Raw genomic sequence first — 21,459 nt, 5'->3', positions numbered from 1 at the left:
CCGCCATTTCCTATGTCGAAAAATCAGGGCAACGCGTACCACGTGACGACGGGCGAGACCAATGCGAGAGGGCCGGAGGTCTGATTGGAAAGAGGGGCGAGGAGGAGAGTTGGTGCCTCGTCGTTGTCGTCATGGCGCCCGCGCGGTACTGCGTCCCAGGTGGGTTCCAAAATGGCGTCCCTAAGGCAGAGCGATGGGGGGTTTCCTTGGCGTGTTCCTTGAGAGGGATCTTTGAGACCAACTGAAAGAAAGAAGTTGGCAGCATGAGCTTTGGTGGACCTCAGTCTACTTCCTCAGATGCATTTGGTGGAGTGGAAGCCAGGGACACACGCACACACCCAGAGCTATATGCCATTGGTATATGTGAGGATGTCGATTCCAGTTACAAATCCTTTGTGTGTGGAAATGGGAGTGTGGGCACAAAGACATAGGGAGCCCCGTGAGGATGGATGGGGTCAGGTAGTGGTGAAGTGTGTGCAGTGAGCAGGAAACCATTGCCTTTGCGGAATCCATTGCTGAGGGACTGTACTTTGTGGATCAACACTTTAATTCAGCTGTTTCTCTTTCCAGTCTACTTTTGTAGTTCTCTTGTCCAAGGACTGGAGTCTGAGATAGGCTGCCCAGGGAAGTTGAAAGGTGGCTTCCGGATTCTTAGGATGCATCATTTAAACAGTGTACCTCCATATGTAAATGAATCCCTTTATATTCAATGGGTGTTTTTCTTTCCCTCGTGGTACCCATCAATCAAACTATTATCTATATGTTTTCTTCCACAGCCTCCAAACTCTCTGCATTACTTTCTTTTATTTGGATTTGCAGCTTAATGCAGGAGCCACTTCAGGGTTGTGGCATTTCAGAGCAAAGGATTTGACCAGACCTGATTCCGTCATCCTGGCAACCCTTGCCCTCCATGCATTTCAGTACTATAATTTTCAGCTCCTAAGTATAGTAAAAACTCTCATCCTAATCTATCCTCTTCAGTATAGCATAGATCACATTGGAGGATTAGCACATGAAGGCCCCCTTAATATTTTGGGTGATACCACAAGCAAGTCCCATTGCAAAACTGGATCTGCCACTTCATCTCCATTCACAAAAACCAGTTTCCTATGTCTGTGTTTTTAATGACCATCATTAAAATTGGACTTGCAACTTCATTTTCAACTTCATGTAAGAAAGCACTTAAGGATTTGTAATTTTGTATTGACATCCTCACATACCAATGGCATATATATGTGTCTGTACTTGGCTTCCACTCCACCAAATGTATCTGAGGAAGTACACTGAAGTCTAGGAAAGCTCATGCTGCCAATTTCTTACTTTCAGTTAATCTCAAAGGTGCTACAAGATCTCTCTGTACATACTGATTCTACAGACTAACAGGGATATATCTTTAAATTCTTTAGAGGGGGTTTTCCTTTGCCTTCCTCTGAGGCTGAGACAGTGTGACTTGCCCAAGATCTCCCAGTGGGTTTCATAGCTGAGCTAGGAATTGAACCCTGGTTTCCAGAGTCGTAGGCCAACACTCAAGGCACTCACAAAAGCAGTAGCCTTGAGTGAGTTCTTTGACAACTGAAGCAGGCCAGCCTGTTTCCTTTCCCATTTACCTTATGCTCCTGCCAGAAGAGTACCTATAAATTAGGAGTATGGACTGAACAGACAGCCCAAGATAATTTTGCTGAGCCTAGAATAATTCAGTTAGACACCACTCTTTTAAGTGCTGTAGCTCCATCCTGTGGAATCCAGGGATTTGTAGTTTTACAAGGTCTTTAGTCTTCTCTGCCAGAGAGTGCGGATGCCTCACAAAACTACAAATCCCTATATTCTGTAGGATGGAGTCATGGTGTTAAAGAGGTGTCAAGCTGCATTTTATTCTACAATGTAGATGGCACCCTCATAGACACCTTCTCTGCCAGAGTGCTGGTGCCTCACAAAACTACAAATCCCAATATTCTGTAAGATGGAGCTCCGGTAGTTAAAGTGCCATCAAACTGCATTATTTCTATAGCGTAGATGCACCCTCATAGCACCTTCTTTGCAAAAGAATGTGATGCCTTACAAAACTACAAATCCTAGGATTCTGTAGGATGGAGCCAGGGCAGTTAAAGTGGTGTCAAACAGTATAGGTCCCAGACCATATCAAACAAAGATATTGGGCCTCATGGGCCCAGCCCCAAGGAGTCTTGCCTGCAGTCAGATATCCAGCCTAGGTGTCTGTCTGTTTGCTGTCAGAAATTTGGTACTGGACCAGATGGGCCCTTGTTAGTCAGCCTCGAGCCCCCTAAGCAAGCCTCCTCCCTTCAGATGTGGTCCCCAAAAGTCGACTGCCAATGTGGTTAAGATCTGGATATGGAAAGATGGTGTTGGGCAAGAATGGGGGATACTGTCTTGTTCATTTACTCTGGGGCTGATCTGTCAGGCCCTTTTTGTGTGTTGAGAGCTGGAATGAGGTGGAAGAGCCAAACTGATGAGAGAATGAGGATCAGACCAAGTAGCCATCTAGTTCAGCATCTTATTTCTCTACAGCAGCCAAACAGATTGAGGTGATATATAAACATCAATAGAGCTAGTCCATAATTTTTTTACCTATTCCTAAAGGCTTCCAAGTTCATATTCATAACTGCAATGGTCCCTCCACATTTGCTGGGGTTAGGAATGAAACCCCCCCACAAAAGTGGAAAAACCGCAAACCAAAAAACCCCACTGTTCTGTTTACCTCTTTAGGAATCTCCAGGTCCTCTGGTGCAACTCTGTGGTCAACATTTGCCAGAGGTTGATTATAGAATCATAGTGGACAACCTACAAATGCCTAGAGAATTGTTTTCTCTAGAAACATTTAGGTTCTCCAGCCCTACATGGCTCAGGCCCAAGTTACTTGAAGGAATGCGTCTCCCTACACAATCCGCCCCACACACTCAGAACATCTGGAAAGATATTACTAGAGTACCCAAAAATCAGACTGAAATTGACCTATGGCAGGACATTTACTGCTGCTGCCCCCAGACTTTGGAACAACCTGCCGGAGGAGATCCGTTGCATCAACACCCTAAATGCTTTTAAGAAAGCACTTAAGATGGATCTCTTCTGGTGGGCTCATCCATTTGATCCACCATAATGGAACCTCGGTAATACTCTATCTTCCACTAATTTTATATAGGTATGGACTGTATTAATTTTATGAATTTGTCTTGTTCATTTGAGGATGAGCACAAACCGTTATGCATGCCAGAATTTTGTTTAAAAAAAACCAAAACCCAGAAATCTTTGGAAAAAATTGAAATATGCAGTAATAGAACACTTTACAGATTGAAAGTCATTTTGTTAGCTTAGGAATAGAAAATGCATTATGGATAACTTGACTTGCCATAAAAGTACTGTGCATGATATATTAAAAGTACAGTTTATTCAAATATGCTTACAAATTTAATTTACTTTTTAAAATTTTATTTTTGTTGCAAATGGAGCTATAGGATCTTAAATTATAAAGAACACCTGAATTATCATGACGCTCTTTGCTTCTGCTAATTTGTTTAGAACAGGCTGACAAGCAAAGGAAGCCACCATTATTAAAGCAAAATAAAATTATTTTATCTCCTTTAGTTCTCCATAGTGCCAAGCAGACATAAATCTCTCATTCTCATTTTAAAAAGTGAGAAAAGGTAACAAAGACCAGGAACTGCAGTGATGTGAGAGACATAAATGTTTGCCTGCTACATGCCTTTTAAAAACAATGTGGAGAGAAGAAATACAAACTCTCTTTCTACAACATTTTATTCATCATTCTAAAAGAAAATCCATAATCAGTTTTCAATAAGACAAGTCACACCAGGAAAAGGGGACAGCAGTGGGGGAGAGGATACTGTTTGTTCTCCTCTCCTTTCAAGGCCACAGCAGTGGGAGTTGGGATGGACTGGCTTTTAATCAGCTGCTTCAACCAAGTTGTTCTAAACCATTGTACAATAAAGAGAGAAATGTACTTTATTGTAGTACTGGGGAGACAGAGAAATTGCAGGTAGTACACTTCTCCTTGTGCCCACCCTGTTAACAGGACAGATGTCAATAATCTAACAGATATTTTGAGGTACCTCAGTTGATCCAACTTCCTCCTATGATGCTTGCTACTACTACTACTACTGGCTAGGGGAACCTTAGAGAAGCTAAGGAACTTTATATGCTAGGCAGGGAGCAGTGTACAGATGAGGCTTCACAATGCTTATTTCTTCCTCTCTCCCTTTTACAATTTGCCACATACTATCTGCGTAATGAGCGGGCACTTGACTATCTCAAGCATGGGACGACCAAGGGTTCAAGCTTGAGAGTTCTTTGACTTCTCTTTTATCTTACAGGAGAGCGACTCTGTAGCTTAGAAGAAGGCATCCCTGGGAGTGGCACCTACACACGTCATGGTTCTATCTTTGCTTCTTTGGCTGGTTGTGTTATGAGAAAAAGTGAGAATGGCACGGTGAGAATCGAGTAATCCCTAGATGGCAGTGTGGTTCTTGGAGCTGAGGGCTGTAGGTTGTGAATGCTTTGATATGAGCTGGATCAGTTCATCAGTGGGGACAAAGAAATGAGAGGAACCAATTCACAAATGAGGAAAAAGTGCCAAACTGAATGGAAGAATATCTAGGTGATCAGCTAGAAATCCAGAAGGGACTTTGACACTCTGAAGCAATACAGTGAGTGAATGATTAAAAACCTGCCATGTTTGCTTTCCTACAGCTCCCTGTTATCTCTGTCATGAGGGATGTCGAGTCTCAGCTTCTGCCTGATGTGGGAGCCACAGTGACGTGCAAGGTAATGCAAGCTGTTCTAGCTAAGTAGAAAAGAATTATCCTTCACTGCGCTACTGATGTATTTTTCAAAAGCCAAAATTATGGAAATAGACAAGGCATACAAATTCTGGCCATTGCAAGAGGTCAGAGTTGTCTCTGCATGTATTTATAACCAAGCTTTGCTCTGTTTAGCTCATGATTTGCTATTAGCTCTAAGTGGACAGAATATATTTTCTTATTATATATGGGGGAGGGGATGAAAGGAAGGGAAGGCTTAAATACCTTGAAGGCATCAGACCTCTTCTGATCTTGTAAGTTAAGCAAGGTCAGGCCTTATTACTACTTGGATGGGAGAGAGCCAAGGAAAAGCCAAATGCTAGTCTAGGCTATATTTAAGAGGAAGGCAATAGCAAACCACCTCAGAGCATTCTTTGCCTAAGAAAACCAGATGAGATTCATGGGTTCACCATAAATTGGCAGGCAACTTGAAGGTGAATACATAGAAGGAAGGTAAGAAAGACTAACTTCATCTTAGAAGACAGAATAAATTTTCCCCTCAACAAGCTGAAAGCAATGGAGACAGGAATCTGAATATTACTTGTATTAGAGTAGGAGGAGCAGAGCAGGATGATAATGGAGACATTAGTGTTGCTGGATCCTGATATTAACTGTTTCAGTTTATGCATATCAAATTCACAGCCATGATTTTATACCCTTTTCACAATCATACCCTATCCAGGTTTGCAGTATCAACTCTCGTTTTGCAAAGGTCCACATCTTATATGTTGGTTCTACACCACTCAAATCCCCATTCCGTGGAACAATCAGGTAGGTAAAATCTTGGTTGGGGCATTTTCTGAGCATTGCATATCTATGATGTTACAGATGTAAGCTAACCATTATCATTATTAGCATGTGAGTGCTGAAAATTAAAGAGTTAGTGACAAATCACTCAAAGGATCTGCAAGCATTTTCTGGTCTACTGGTTTCAAGTTAGCTAATCCTTCTTCCTGCACCAGACCAACTGTGGTACATACAGTTGTCTTGTAGGGAAGAGGGATGGCTAGGTTAAGGTCTTACCTTCTCTTCCCACATTATAGGAGGGAAGATATTCGAGCTACAGAGAAAGACAAGGTCAGTGGAATAAACACTTGATCATAACATGTGATTAAGAGAAAAACAAGCTACTCCATGTATCAGAGTATTTCTTCCTGATGTTAATACACAGATTTGGCCATATAAATCTCTTTCCGTGATTATTTCTGTTGGGTTAACTACCTATGGAGGTTCAAAATCCCATGGAGACAAGGATCTTTTCAGCAATGCCGCTCTTGCTGAAAAAGAACAATTGCTCTTTATGGACAATGTGTGTCCTAGCATAGGTGTGGGAAAATGTGATTCTCCAGATGCTGGGAATTACCTTTTCAACATTTCCTCACGTTTGGTTATGCTGATTAGGACATCTGGGAATTGCAGTCCAACATCTGGAAAGCTACAGAATTCTCCTGTCCTTGAAACAAGATCAGATGGATGTCACTGGGATCCTTTCAAGCTTTCATGTCCAAATAGACTGTTTCACTGCACCATCTCTCGAACCTGTCCCAGAGCTGAACTGACCATTACTCTCTTTCTTTTTTCACCTTGGCTACTGCTGACTTGATGGCAGGTAGAGGTTTACAAAAGTTTTCGTCCTGGAGATATTGTTCTGGCCAAAGTTGTATCCTTTTTTTGTTAGGTTCAAATCCTAGTTTTAAATTGCTAATAGGCATTGAGCTATTGAGGCAGTTTCCTTTAACTCAACCTGTTGGATTAGATCTCTTTAGGTGATGCACAATCCAACTACTTGCTGGCCACAGCAGAGAATGAGCTGGGGGTTGTGGTGGCTCATAGTGAAGCAGGTAAGAACATTCTCATTCCAAACAGATTAAAGCACAAAAATGCTATTTGTGCTGGAATTTTCAAGGACTTGCACTTCAGTTGTGAGTAACTAGGAAGTGCTATTCTCCATCTAACACTGTTTTTGACTGAAGGTGGATATTTAGAATAGACTGAAATGGAGGGCCTTTGGGGAATAGAGTTGCTGAATATCAGAGGGACAGGTTTGTTGTTGTTAACTGCTCACAGGTTGCTCTCGACCCATGGCAACCCTGTGGATATTGCCAAGATTCTTCGTCCTCCACTGCTCTGCTTAGGTCCTGTAAACTCATACCCATATTCTCCTTAATAGAGTCCATCTATCTAGCATGTGGCCTTCCTCTCTTTCTATTTCCCTCCACCTTTCCTAGCATCATTATCTAAGGAGAGGTAGTGATGGGGAAAATTGCAGGTAATTTTTAACTGAATGGAGGAATCTATTTTTCAGGAAGAGTGTATTGTAAATATTGACCTGTTTTCTGTCTCAGGTGTACAGATGGTGCCAATCAGCTGGTGTGAAATGCAGTGTCCCAGTACACATAGCAAGGAGCTGCGCAAGGTAGCCCGGGTACAGCCCCAATTTCTGCAAACATAGTGATACACATGATGAGATGCAGAGCTAGTAGACAAAAGATACAGCTCTTGGCTAGGAGCCAGAGGAACTCAAATGTAATCTTTCTCAGCTGTTGCTGGAAATAAGGGTACAGAGGCAGAGCTGGGACTCAGGAAACAACTGTTTGCTCCTGCCTCTAGATTGGCAGAAACTGTGATTACAGAGTATTCCCAGTTTTGTACACCAGTTGTATTGTTTTGTAAAGCAATAAATTTTGATAGAGTGGGTACTTTGTTGTCGTCGTGTGCTTTCAAGTAGTTTCCGACTTATGGTGGTCCTAAGGCAACCCTAATATGGGGTTTTCTTGACTGATTTCTTCAGAGGGAGTATGCCATTGCATCTGGAGAAGAGCAAATGTGTGAGTCTTAACTGTACATTAGGAATTTCTTTTCTTTTCTTCCCCTCTTTTTTCATTCAATCTATCTCCCCCTCCCAAGTACACTCTGTTTTCATTTTTAAAAGGCTCATTGATCTGTAAGAAATAAACCTCTTAGCAGTTCTTTCAGAACATTTTCCTCCATTGTTGAAATTTCTGAAGACACTATGTATTTTTCATGAATTAGGATTTATTGTGCATCACTCCCTGCTGCAAGGTCAAGAGAGACAACAAAATCATAGGATGTAGTGAATGGATTAAAAGTGTGTCATAACATCTTACATTTTCCAGCTTGAAACACAGGGCTTATTCATTTTTTATGTGAGTGCCTGCTCAGTCCATTAGAAAAATAGTTACCATTCTGTATACATGCTTATTTTTTTCACTTAATATTAGGTTGTTTTCACACATCATAGTTAGTTGGGTATACAATATTGGTGAGGGATTGTGGCTTGCCCAAGGTCATCCAGTAGGCTTGCATGGATAAGCTGGGATTTGAACCCTGGCCTTCATAGTCATAGAATCAGAGTTGGAAGAGACCACAAGGGTCATCCAGTCCAACCCCCTGCCGTGCAGAAACTCTCAATCAAAGCATACCCAACAGATGGCCATCCAGCCTCTGCTTCAAGACCTCCAAAGAAAGAGACTCTACTACACTCCGAGGAAGTGTGTTCCACTGTTGAACAGCTCTTACTGTCCGGAGGTTCCTCCTAATGTTGAGGTGGAATCCCTTTTCCTGTAGCTTGCATCCATTGTTCCGGGCAGCAGAAAACAAGCTTGCTCCCTTCTCAATATGACTTCCCTTCAAATATTTTAACAGGGCTATCATATCACTTCTTAACAGTCTCTTCTCCAGGCTAATCATTCCCAGCTCCCTAAATCATTCCTCATAGGGCATGGTTTCCAGACCCTTCACCATTTTAGTCACCCTCCTTTGGACACGCTCGTTTCTCAACATCCTTTTTAAATTGTGGTGCCCAGAACTGGACACAATATTCCAGGTGGGGCCTGACCAAAGCAGAATATCGTGGCACTATTACTGCCCTTGATCTAGACAGTAATTTTTTTTTGATGCAACCTAAAATTGTATTGGCCTTTATAGCTGCCGCATCGCACTGTTGACTCATGTTCAACTTGTGGTCTACTGGGACTCTTAGATCCTTTTCACATGTAATCTTGTTCAGTCAGGTGTCCCCCATCCTATCTGTGCATTTCATTTTTTCGCCCTAAGTGCAGTACCTTACATTTCTCCATGTTGAATTTCATTTTGTTAGTTTTCACCCAGCTTTATAGTCTATTCAGGTCATTTTGAATTTTGATCCTGCCCTCTGGGGTATTAGCTACTCCTCCTAATTTGGTGCCATCTGCAAATTTGTTAAGTATGCCCCCAATTCTGTCATCCAAGTAATTGATAAAGATGTTGAATAGCACTGCTCCCAGGACAGACCCCTGTGGGACTCCACTAGTCACTTCTCTCCAGGATGAAAAGGAGCCATTGTTGAGCACCCTTTGGCTTTGGTCAGTCAACCAATTACAAATCCATGTAACAGTTGCCTTGTCTAGCCCACATTTTACAAGCTTGTTTGCAAGAATGTCATGGGGAACCTTGTCAAAGGCATTACTGAAATCAAGATATACTATACCCACAGCCTTCCCTTCATCTACCAAGCTGTTAATTTTATCAAAGGGATAAGATTTGTCTGGCATGACTTGTTTCTCTGAAACCCATGTCGACTGTTTGGGATTATGGAATCGCCTTCTAGATGTTCAGACTTTCTGTTTAATGATCTGCTCTAGAATCTTTCCTGGTATTGACGTCAGACTAACTGGACGATAATTGTTGGGATCCTCTTATTTTCCCTTTTTGAAGATAGAGACATTTTCGCTTCTCCAGTCTGTTGGGACTTCTCCTGTTCTCCAGGAGTGGTCAAAGATTATTGCCAATGGCTCTGATATTACATTTCCCACTATACCACACTTGCCCAGTGTGGGTACTACCTTGAGTCATACCTTTGAATCTAAATATAACAAAATTTGCAAAGTATATACAGTCAGCCCTCCATATCCACGGATTCAAGCATCCATGGCTTGAAAACATTAAAAAAAATAGTTCTATAGAGCATGGATTTGCATGGAGAGCCTCAACAGGTAGAAAAGGGTCTCTTGTTCAGACATATCATTTTTGCATGATCAGTGATGTCAGGAGATGGAATTAACAGATTCTCTCCTCAAAGTTATAAAGGAGACACTTCAGGAGTGCCTGAATAGGACATGTTTTCTCCCTAGTGGGATTCCTTGCAAGGCCTAAAATGTAAAATTACTAGCAATTGCAAACAAAAAAGATTTTACTTTTCTTCCAGGGAATAGCAGCAGGGGTGTGCAGCCTTCCAATATTATCCAGGGGGCCAATGTAGACTCCTAACCCCAAAAGTTGTCCATCCCTGTTATGTGGGAATTCTGAAGATTCCCTAATTGGAACAGTTAGTGGTTTTGAGATGAGGTGAATATAGGGGCTTTCCTGTCTTTCCTTATTTAAATTTCACAGCTGGTAATGTCAGGATGGAACAAAAGGCACCAGGATCCCTTTCACACCATTTGCAACTGAGGGTCACTAGCAGGATAGGAAGAGGTAGGAAGATCAGAGGCCAGATGTCATCTCCATTATAGGCCAGCTTCTGCAACCTATATTGCAATTATAGTGAAAGAATTCTTAGTGCCAGTTTCCTGCGCTTGGCTGAACAGCTGAGTGAGAGAACTAAGGCGGAGGGATAATTAGACTGCATTAAGTTAAACCACTGAAAACAAAACAAACAAAAAAGAAAACAGCCCCCCATCACATCAAAATAGGTGGAAAAAACCTCAGGATAACCTGTTGCCATTTGTATAGCCCACCATGAGTGTTGGTTTGCACTGACACACCTTCAGCACTCAGAAATCCAAGCTGAGCATTACTTTGAAGTTAGAATTTTGGTGTGTATGGGCCTATTTTTGCCTTGGCATGTTGCAAACTAGCTGTACTGTTACTATCATGGTTCTGTTAATACTGGAGAAGATAGTTACATAACCTGATGTGAAATAATGGCAATCTTAACTGACCAGGATGGCTGGGGCTGATGTGATCTGAAGTCCAACAACAGCTGGTCACAGGTTATTAATCTTAAAATGTCATTACTCGGGACTATCTGCTGAGCAGCATAAAGTTCTGGAAACAACTGGGAATACAAAAGCTAGGAATGTTCAGCCACAGAAATCTCACTGCCTTAACTCATTGAATCCTGAGATTTCAGTTGGTGTCACAAAAGCCTGGAAGGACCTGTGGGATTTTGCTAGATTCTACCAGGTTAATACTGATTGTGCATTGGAATGGCAATAAAGGTGTATATATTCTGAGGCCCCCTCTTGTAAGTAAACGACACAGGAGCTATTGCACATAATTCCTTTATTTTACTGAGACTAGGGCAAATGCAGCCATTGTACAGTGAAGTGAGCTCCAGTGTAAACCTGCCTTGTGTGTGACAGGGATACCAGACTGTTGGGCAGAAAAGCAACACATGATGATACACAGTATCTGGGCTTACTGGCACTACAGCAATGTTATGGGGTCACGACTGGAGGTTCCAGGGTAAGCACTGTTTCCTTCTCTTCTCTTCCCTAGCCTCACCCCTTCTCCCTAACATTTTGAAGGCAATCACATAAAAGTTGGCTATTGTTACCTAACAAAATCAGTTACAGCTGCAGGGACAACTAAAATAATGGCCTTTTAGTTAAGTGACAAGCTGTTTTCTAAAACAGTGGTCTTTGTATCATTGCTGTGCTATTTCAAGCATTCCTAGTCTTAAATCGCAATCCTGAACAGCCAAGCCACATCAAGCAACACTTGATTCACTGCATCTACAGCTGCCACATGAAATGGAATGAAAGCGAGAGGAGCTGTCTGTTGGGAATGTGGGGAGTGGTTGGGCCCCCTTCCACTTTAGCAGCATCACATTCCATTGCAGTGGGCTTGCTACTCTCCCAGAGCCTCTGCTGGACTGTGGTCCACATTTTTAGGTTTCTAACCAGGTCCAGATGAGTGTGGGGAGTGAATGTGGAAGGAAATTGGTCTTGAAGGAAAGAACATGGCCCCAGGAAGCTTCACCTCCTTTGGCTCATCAGCCTAGTCCCTCAGGCTGTGGCAGGCATGTGCTGGGGAGGAGAGGGATGAGGGAGGGGATCCTCTACTGATTTCTTTCCCCAGGCCTCACTTTTTGACTTTGCCTTGGGCTGCCACAGCTTCCATGGCCTTGCGGACTGTCTCCTCATCTCCCAGGAATTGCATGGGCTTGATAGGTTTCAGGTTTTTGTCCAATTCATAGACAATAGGGATTCCAGTGGGCAGATTGAGTTCCATGATTGCTTCCTCAGACATTCCTGCAAAACAAAAGGGACATGTGGTATAAAGAACTTGGCTATTCTGCTTTGCCTAAGAACTATTAAAAAAGAACCATCTTGGAGCTTTCCTTCAGACTTGACCAGACATGTGCTGACTTTGATGTCTCACCAAACTGACTCACCTTCTAGATGTTTAACAATGCCACGGAGACTATTGCCATGGGCAGCAATGAGCACCCGTTTGCCTTCCTTGATCTGGGGAACAATTTCCTCATTCCAGAAGGGCAAGGCCCGAGCAATGGTATCTTTCAGACTTTCACATGTAGGCAACTGATCTTCAGTGAGGTCAGCATAGCGCCGATCCTAGGAAAGAATATGCAAAGGCACGTAAGACATAGTGGTGGCTGTGTTTGCTTCCAGCAGACTATCAAAGCAACCTTGTTCCATGAAATAACGGAACAACTTCAACTCGAAAAAACAAAACAAAACTAGTATTCGTCATGTACTGTAGTTAAAACCTGGCACTTTAAAGGTAAACTCATTGGAGGACTTCTGTGTTTTTATTGTGATCTCTAGCCAGCAACCTTTCCTGCTTCTTAATATCAACAGTACTATTATTTAATATTTACTGTCAACAACATGCTATGCTTTTTTGTTTGGCCAAATAAGCCTTCATTAGAGGTCATGTGTAGAGGTCATAAAACTGAATATCACTTTGTCCCTTTGCCACACTTTAATCTATGGCTTCATACCCAGCTTTATTTAATGAGGATTCAGTTGTCTCTTTAATCATAGATGTTCCCTGCCAAAAGGGTTATAGTTTTAGCTTTTCAGTGCCTATTCTAAATTCATATGTTTCTGTTCTGAGTATATGCATAAGTGCTACTAACTACAATGACATCTTGCATGTAACCTGTGCTGTGTCCATTTCCATGGTTAAGTAGTTAACAAACACACTGTACAGATTAAAGTCTCTGCCATATCCACTCCACTCCCACTCACTGCAAATAGCTTTGACTGTTGTTGCCACATAGTACAAACATTCAGCAAGGGATGCAATGTGAATGATTAATTATGTGGAACAGATTACTCTTTTTCTTACCAAATTCTATCACATTTGTCAAAATATATGGCATAACAGTCAATTCCAACAAAAATCCAGCAATTATCAAAGCAACATTAGGAAGAACTTCCTGACAGTAAGAGCTGTTTGACAGTGGGAGTTGGAGCACACTCCCTCAGAGAGTGGTTGAGTCTACTTCTTTGGAGGTTTTTAAACAGAGCCTGGATTGCCATCTGTTGGGGGTGCTTTGATTGTGTGTTCCTGCATGGCAGGGGATTGGACTGGATGGCCCTTGTGCTCTCTTCCAACTCTATGGTTCTATGAAACTGTAGAGTTACCAAAATCAATAGGCTAAGAAGGTAAAATCAATTGATGAAATAGATGAATATAAATCCATTGTTGTAAGAAGGAAAGGCCATAAAAATGTTACATTCTATTCACAGGGTTTCCCTAAATGACAGTTACTTCAGATTAATAGCTCTGCACCTTCAGAACAATACCAACCTTCACACCATTTATGAATTAGAGATCCCAGCTCACCTTGCTGATGGTACTGTAGAAGGGATGATCAGGCTCCATTGGAGGTGGTGGAATGTCATAAGAACGCCTCCAGATCTTCACTTGGGCCTCACCATGTTTAGCTGCGGTCTCAGCCTTGTTAAGGCCTGTCAGGCCACCATAATGCCTCTCGTTGAGACGCCAGGTCCTCACTACAGGTAGCCACATTTGATCAATGGCATCTAGCACAGTCCAGAGAGTGCGGATTGCCCTCTTCTGCACAGATGTGAAGCAGATGTCAAACTCATAGCCAGCATCTAGAAGGCCCCAGAAATCAAAATGCATATTAATTTAATTTGCAGCCCACTTTATCCCAAATGTTCAGTAACACACTGTCCTTATAGATGAAATACAAAGGTTATGTACGATTTTAACTGGAGGCATTAAAGTGCCTTAAACAGCTGAGGAAATCATCTAAATACAGATGCTCCATAAGCTCCCATTTCCTCACTCGAAATTTCAGCACCACACAGGATAAAAAAAATCACTAAAATTTTGGGGAAAGGAAGAATAAGGAATGCACTCCTCCTTCATGGACTGTAGATAAAAAAAAAAACCTGGTGGAACAAGTATTATCATAAATTTTATGTTATTATAACACCAACTTCCAAAGCTGAAAATTAGCAACAAATCTGCAAAATATAAAATTTTGCATTCTTCCAGTACACAATGTCTTGTTCCACAATGTAGCTGGTTCATGATGACTGGCTACACAGACATCCAGTGTAGCGGAAGATGTAATGCTTATGTAACCATTGGCCAGTGGCTGGGAGGAGGAAAATAGAGCAGCAACTGATCCACCAACAAGAGAGGAAACATACTTCCCTTTAAAAAAGGCTACCTTGTGGAGCCCACTGACAAAAGGTCCATATAGTCACTTGCTTGTTCCCCTGTCGCTGCACTTGGTGGAAAGGGAGAAGCATTGTACAGTAAGGCAAACTACTATCATGGGTAAAAGTAGCTGTGGTCATACAAAGGGGTGCAATAATACAAGCACTGAACATGTCAGACATGACCAGATTCTTTATGCAAGAGTACTGACCGATGTCCAGTTCTGGGCACCACAGTTCAAAAAAGATGTTGAAAAGCTGGAGTGTTTCCAGAGAAGGGCAACCAGAATGGTGAAGGGTCTGGAAACCATGCCTTATGAGGTCAGACTTAGGGAGATGGGTATGTTTAGTATGGAGATGAGACAATTAATAGGTGACATGAGAGCTATGTTTAAATATTTGAAGGGATGTCATATTGAGGACTCAGAGTAATGGGTGTAACCTACAGGAAAAGAGATTCTACCTCAACGTTAGGAGGAACGTCCTGATAGTAAGAGCTGTTTGACAGTGGAACACACTCCCTCAGAGTGTGGTGGAGTCTCCTTCTTTGGAAGTCTTTAAACAGAGGCTGGGTGGCCATGTGTCGGGGTGCTTTGAATGTGAGTTCTTGCATGGCAGAGGGTTGGACTGATGACCTTGTGGTCTCTTCCAGCTCTATGATTCTATGATACAAACACTTTAATACAAGGGTGTCCTAATTATTAGTTATTACCAGGTTCACTTTTTTTTCAAACAGCCAGGCACTATGCAAAATTCTTGGGGAGAGAATTCTGCTGCTGTCTGAAGACTGGAAGAGAGTCTGGCTTCTTCTTGAGTCTGCAGAGCTCAATTGCAGGGCTGTCTCTTGAAACCTCCCCACCACTTCCTGAAGCCAGAAATGGGCACAAGCTCTTCCCCTGTAGCAGCACCACTGAATGACTCAGCTGCAACTGCATCTCCCTAACAAAGGCCCAGCCAGTGCTCTGTAGGGCAGAGGAGGAGAAAAGGCAGGGAGGGGAGGACGAGTCCCCTCTCCACTTCCTAAACCAGAGCATCTCATGCCATATTAAGATACTGCCAGGTTCCTTCCTTGGAGACAATGAGGTTCCTTGGCACAGGCAGAAATAGTAGGAAGATATGACCTATCCAAGGTCATTGCCTATTGCACAACATTGGGAAACATACCTACAAAGGGAACTGCCCTCTTCACAAGGGGAGAGTGACACACAAATGACACCCATTTTAAAAAGGTCACATCTCTTTCTAATGCAGGACAGGAACCAGTCAAGCCCAATTTATGCCACTGCCAATGGGAGTGAAAACACAAAGTAATCAGTATTATGGGGGGTGCATGCAGAGCCATCATGGCTATCCGAGTGTCCTAGAGCCAGCGTGGCATAGTAGTTTAAGTGTTGGACTGTGACTCTGGAGACCAACCTGGCCATAGAAACCGATGAGTGACCTTGGGCAAGTCACACGTTCTCAGCCTCTGAGAATGGCAATGACAAAGCCCCTGTGAAGAAACCTTGCCAAGAAACCCTATAACAGGTTCATCTTAGGGCTGCCATAAGTCAAAAATGACCTTAAATGCGCAACAACAACAATGTTGGGGGCAGTAATTTGTACCTAACAAGATTAAATTCTGAAAGGAAGGAACCAGAGGCTCCAGATAGATCAGGATGCCTCTGTTTAGCCCCTGATGGAAGAGAGCTGCCTTTTGTTTCTCAGCGGAAGAAATGAAGTGGAGTGCTTCCTCCTGCTTAGAGCTCCTGCTTTCTCTCTTTCTCAGAGCAAGTCAGGTCGGTGGAAGCTGCTATGTTGTCCAAGGACATGTGTGTGGCCCAGAAACATCTCTCTGGAAACCCAGTACTGCCCTCTCCAGCCTCTCTCTCTCTCTCTCCTCCACCATAATTAAATCACAGAGAAAAGAGCATCCTTTCGCTGAAAAAAGGGTTGCTTGCATTTATTAATTCATGGTATTTATGCCCAGAATGGCTTACAGATTCCCCAATGCATTAACACAGCAATTCCGCCCATTTCCAGCCTCCATGTGCTGGAATACAACTCCCATCATCCCTGGAAAGGCGGTTCTGTGGCCACGATGCCTGGAGAGGAGAGACAGCCTGACTCAGACAGAAAAACTGGGGACAACTCCGCAGGATGATCAGCCGTCCTCCTTTCCCCAGACATGTCCTACATTCCAGCCGTCTGTCCAGGAGGAACCCCAAAAGGTCCTCCATTTTAAGGATGGCTTTACATTTCTATGTCAGGTTATATCCTCCACTCCAGCCTCCTGTCCGGGAAGAATCACAGGCAGAAGACAGGAGGCTGATGAAATGGAGGACATTACAAAATCCCCGCTCTTAGAAATGCCAATGCATGCTTCTTTGTGAGGCACTAAATGGAGGGCGTTCCTCCTGGAACAAAGGCTGAAATGGAGGACATGGTCAAATAAAAGCTAAAGACATTCACAGGAATGGAAAACCCGTGCTTCTTAGTGATCCTCAAAATGGAGGACATTTTGGAATTCCTCCCCAAACAGAACCACCCCACAATGGAGGACGCGTCCTCCATTCCCCGCCCGGGCCCCTCCGTCCCTGCTCACCTCTGAGGGCTTCTCCCCCTCGCTGTGCCTCCTGCTGCCCGGTGGCGCTCAGGTCCGCGTCGTACCAGCCGCTGAAGCGGTTCTCCAGGTTCCAGGCGCTCTCGCCGTGCCGCACCAGGACCAGCCGATACGCTGCCGCCGCCATACTCGCACAGAAGGAAACGAAGCCGCCTCTGGACTGGGATGCTCTCTCCTCCTCCTCCCTCGCCGCCAAAGACAAGGAGACCGTTTCGGAGGCCACTGCGCATGCGCGGGGAAAACGCCACGCCCACTCTCTTGCCACCTTGAGTTCGAAATTAGACGTACAAACGCCGCTTGAATTCCGAGTCGCTTTGGATGTTTTGTTCCTACATTCTCTGGAGCAGCAGAAAACAAGCTCGCTCCATCTTCAATATGATCTCCTTTCAAATGCTTAAACAGGGCTGGCATGCCTCCTCTTAACCTCCTCTTCTCCAGGCTCCCTAAGTCTCTCTTCAGAGGACAGTGGTCCCCCCAAACTGTGCTCTTTAAGGGGATGTTGGACTTCAAACCCCAGAATGCCAGACAATTGGCCGACATGGCTGAGGATTCTGGGAGCAGAAGTCCAAAATGCTCTTAAAGGGCTCAGTGTGGGGACCATCGAAGATAACTGTCAAATTAGCCATCTGTAAACCGCTCTGACAGTCTTTGTGGCTGAAGAGTGGGGCAAAAATACACTCAGAATAAACAAGCAAATAGAGTATTAGCAAGGAATGTTTATTTCTATCTACATCATACTTTTCACATAAAATTAGATCTGAGATTAAAAATAAATATTCTTTTGTGTATTTTATACTGCTTTCTGTTTGAGGCCAGCCGAAACTGTGGTCCAAAACACACTGCAGAAATATTCCAGTTTGAGACCCCTTTAACTGCCCTGGCTCAATGCTAGGGAATTCTGGGAACAGTAGTTCCGGAGATATTTAACCCTTCTCTGTCAGAGAGCTCTAGTGCCACAATACACTACAATTCCCAGGATTCCCTAGCACTGAGCCAGGGCAGTTAAAGTGTAACAAAAGCGGACTCAAACTGGATTATTTCTTGCAGTGTGTTTTGAACAGCTTTCATTACCTGAGATGGCATTTGATGATAAGAAACCAAAATATAGTGTCAAAGGGAAATAAGTATACCCTCCACCGCTTTGTATTGAGGGTCTACATTTTACTATCTCTGCGGCCATCTCAGAGCTGTTATTCTAAGGCGAATTCGGGCCGTGCGCATGCGCACACCGTGCCTTTAGGACGAGCAGCCCTAGGCCTTGGCTTAGAATGGAGACGTGCGTTCTGTGGGAGGAAGTATGAAGGCCTTCGCGCATGCGCACTGGCGGAGGAGGCTGATGGGTCCCTCAAGCACGAAGCTCACGCAACTCACGCAGAAGGGCCACGTGACCTCCATCCCTTTGGGATGCGAGAACGTGCAGATGCTCCATTTCTGGTTCGCATTGAACAGATTTGCCTTGGCTGCATCCGCACTGCAGAAATAATCCAGTTTGACACCGCTTTAACTGCCATGGCTCAAGGCTATGGAATTCTGGGAGCTGGAGTTTGTTGTGGAGCCCAGACCGCCACAACAAACTCCAACTCGCAGAATTCCATAGCCTTGAGCCAAAAAAGAGTAAAGCAGTGCCAAACCATGTTATTTCTCCAGTGTGGATGCAGCCAGAGAAGGGCTAAATGTCTCACAAAACTACAGTTCCCAGAACTCCCTAGCATCCGCCTAAATCAGTTACACCACTGTGTAAACTTACCGCGCTTTATAAATGAAGTTTAATAATAATAATAATAATAATCAAAGCAGTCTCAAACTGGATTATTTCCGCAGTGTGTTTTGGACCAAAGAAAACCCCCCAAAATAATGACCACAAATGACCTACATAAATTCAAATTAGGCAATGAGGAAATTGAAATAGTCAATAGGTCCAGAATGCACTGCAGAAATAATCCAGTTTTGAGAGTGCTTTAAGTGCCCTGGCTGAGTGCTAGGGAATCCTGGGAATTATAGTTTATTCTGGCACCAGAGCGCTCTGACAGAGAAGGCTAAATGTCTCTCAAAAATAGTTTCCAGAATTCCCTAGCATTGAACCAGCGGTCTCAAAACTGGATTATTTCTTCAATGTGTTCTGGGCCTTATTTAAATCAATGTCTTTCAGTCAGCTGTATCCCAGTTTAAGTCTGCAATCCAAAACCCATTTACCTGGGAATTAATGCAATTAGATTAAAGGATCTAAGTAGACACAGTAGTGTGCTATGAGAAGTAATTAATTTTCTTACCACCCTTTGAATACTGCAGTATTGAATCACACACACATTTACTGAGAAGTAAATCCTGTTCAATACTATTGAACATACTTCAGTACTGAAGGTACACTTATTGTAGGGCTAAGTCAACCCAGTGTATGTATGCATACACTGGGCTACCATATAACCTAAATCCACTTATTAGGGAGCAAACACTGAAGAATACTCAGAAGTAGTAAAGCACACTTGCTTCAATGGGACCTATTGGCAGGTGTGGAGTTTTGGGTGACTGTGCGTAGGGTTGCACTACTGATTTATTTTACTAAATCATTCTTCTTTATATGGTACTTTTCTGTGGACAAGTTCACCCCAATCCTTGTCCCCAGGGGTAGTAGTTCAGACATGCAGCCTGCAACCTGAATTGGAACATTGCAGACAACATTTTATCTCAACATACAGGATTACCTTTCATCACTCTATTTTGTCAAACTCTAAGCTGCCATGTTGAGAGCATATAAAAAGAATGAGCGGAAACTGGGAGATCAATAGAAACCTAGCAGCTTGCCAATGGAATGGCGCTTTGGGCAATCAGTCCCAGAAAAATGAGGTGAATAACTCTTCCTGTGCATGTTTTGTTTGTGAAAGCTTTCCACTAGAAAGAAGCACAGGAGAGATCATAACCATTTCCTTCCCCTATTATATCTATGGGTTAGCTTGCTTTTTTGCCTAGCCCCTATCAAGTGTGTGCACACACTTTTCCCAAGTTGAATCACTGAGGCAGGAACGTACAGCCACCCAAATCAGCACTTCTAGGCTACACATTTCTTATAAATTGATTTCCCAAAGGCAAATTGATTGTTCATAGCAATTACATTCAAATAAATGCAAGAAACTGGAAGGTTTGTTTCACTGAAAGTGCTCTGAACTATCCATCTTTTCAGCCACAAAAATACAGAACATAGATGAGTATGGCTTTTTCCAAGCAAGGATCTTGTGCCTCATATGCCTCATATTTCAAATGCCTCATAGGATGCAAAAATTGACAGATGGAAATGTCCTGGTGTTGATAATGATAGTGATGATTAATTCATTTATATCTTGTCTCTCTCCAAATATTGGGATCCAGGGTAGCTTACAAAAGTTAAAACACTATCATTAAAGAGCTGCAAAAGGAGAAGGATCTTGTCCACTTCTTTCACAGCTAACATTCCCATTCCTAACCTTCTTCTTGTTTCTTCACTGCAGTCTCTGTTCTGATTAATTCAAAGGCATAGCCGTGTTAGTCTGTAGAATCAGTGTGTGGAGAGATCTTGTAGCACCTCTGAAACGAAGTGAAAGAAGTTGGCAGCATGAGCTTTTGTAGACTTCAGTCTACTTCCTCAGATGCTTTTGAAAAAGTAGACTGAAGTCTACAAAAGCTCATGCTGCCAATTTCTTTCTTTCAGTCTCAAATATGCTACATGATCTATTCTGATTAATGGCCCCATACAGACAGGCCAAAATAAAGCTGCTTTGGGTCACTTTGGAGGTATGCTGTTTAAATGACGCATGCTTCCTAAGAGTCTGGAAGCCGCACCAAAGCCACGTTCCATAGGACTGGAGCATGGCTTTGGCATAGCTTCCGGACTCTTAGGTTGTGTGCATAATTTAAACAGCATACCTCCAAAGTGAGCCGAAGCAGCTTTATTTTGGCCTGTCTGTATGGGCCCAATGCTTGACCCAAGGCATGGTGTAGTACAGCATGAGAGCCAGTGTGGTGTGGTGGCTTGAGTGAGACCAGGGCTCAAATCCCAGCTTGGCCATGGGAGCCTTCTGGGTGACACTGAGCAAGTCACACTCTCTCAGCCTCAGAGGAGGCAATGACAAACCTCCTCTGAACAAATCTTGCCAAGAAAACCCCATGACAGGTTGACTGGCTTAGGGACACCTTCAGTTGAGGTGACTTAAAGGCACAGAACAACAAATAATACTGTAATAACAATAATAACTGAAGGCACACAATAATAATAATAATAGTAGTAGTAATTGAAGGCACACAGCAGCAACAAAGCACTTCCACCATTTCTGTAGGTCGATTATTTACAATTCTAACCGGAAGTGGGCGGAGGTACCTAAGAGCC

The 21,459-nt window shown here is 43.2% G+C and overlaps 3 protein-coding genes across 8 annotated transcripts in view; 1 reads left to right on the top strand and 2 right to left on the bottom strand.

Moving 5' to 3' along the window:
• ZFYVE27 (zinc finger FYVE-type containing 27) overlaps positions 1–21,459 on the bottom strand; it is a 668,411-nt gene that overhangs the window by 206,852 nt on the left and 440,100 nt on the right. The gene's annotated exons all lie outside the window — the stretch shown is intronic.
• Positions 3–7,531, top strand: EXOSC1 (exosome component 1). Of its 4 annotated transcripts, XM_042458814.1 has the most exons (8): positions 3–159; positions 4,347–4,462; positions 4,723–4,797; positions 5,515–5,603; positions 5,876–5,909; positions 6,442–6,492; positions 6,589–6,673; positions 7,178–7,531. In XM_042458814.1, the coding sequence occupies exons 1-8, from the start codon at positions 132–134 to the stop codon at positions 7,282–7,284; spliced, it is 585 nt and encodes a 194-aa protein (XP_042314748.1). In that variant the 5' UTR covers positions 3–131; the 3' UTR covers positions 7,285–7,531. The 4 variants fall into 4 exon arrangements, 2 of the variants coding, with proteins under 2 accessions (XP_042314748.1, XP_042314749.1); XM_042458815.1 differs by lacking the exon at positions 6,442–6,492; XR_006102979.1 differs by lacking the exons at positions 5,876–5,909; positions 6,589–6,673; positions 7,178–7,531 and adding an exon at positions 7,018–7,089 and having other exon boundaries at positions 6,234–6,492.
• On the bottom strand, positions 11,101–17,316 carry PGAM1 (phosphoglycerate mutase 1). The gene is made up of 4 exons (XM_042458811.1): positions 17,085–17,316; positions 13,653–13,927; positions 12,232–12,412; positions 11,101–12,088 (listed from the first exon to the last, which is right to left on the bottom strand). Exons 1-4 carry the CDS (start codon positions 17,227–17,229, stop codon positions 11,919–11,921), a joined length of 771 nt encoding a protein of 256 aa, XP_042314745.1. The 5' UTR covers positions 17,230–17,316; the 3' UTR covers positions 11,101–11,918.

The sequence above is a fragment of the Sceloporus undulatus genome, chromosome 3 (assembly GCF_019175285.1).
Source record: "Sceloporus undulatus isolate JIND9_A2432 ecotype Alabama chromosome 3, SceUnd_v1.1, whole genome shotgun sequence".
Lineage (NCBI taxonomy): Eukaryota > Metazoa > Chordata > Lepidosauria > Squamata > Phrynosomatidae > Sceloporus > Sceloporus undulatus.
Note: the sequence above shows the minus strand (reverse complement) of the source record. Positions and strands in the feature narration are given on the sequence as shown.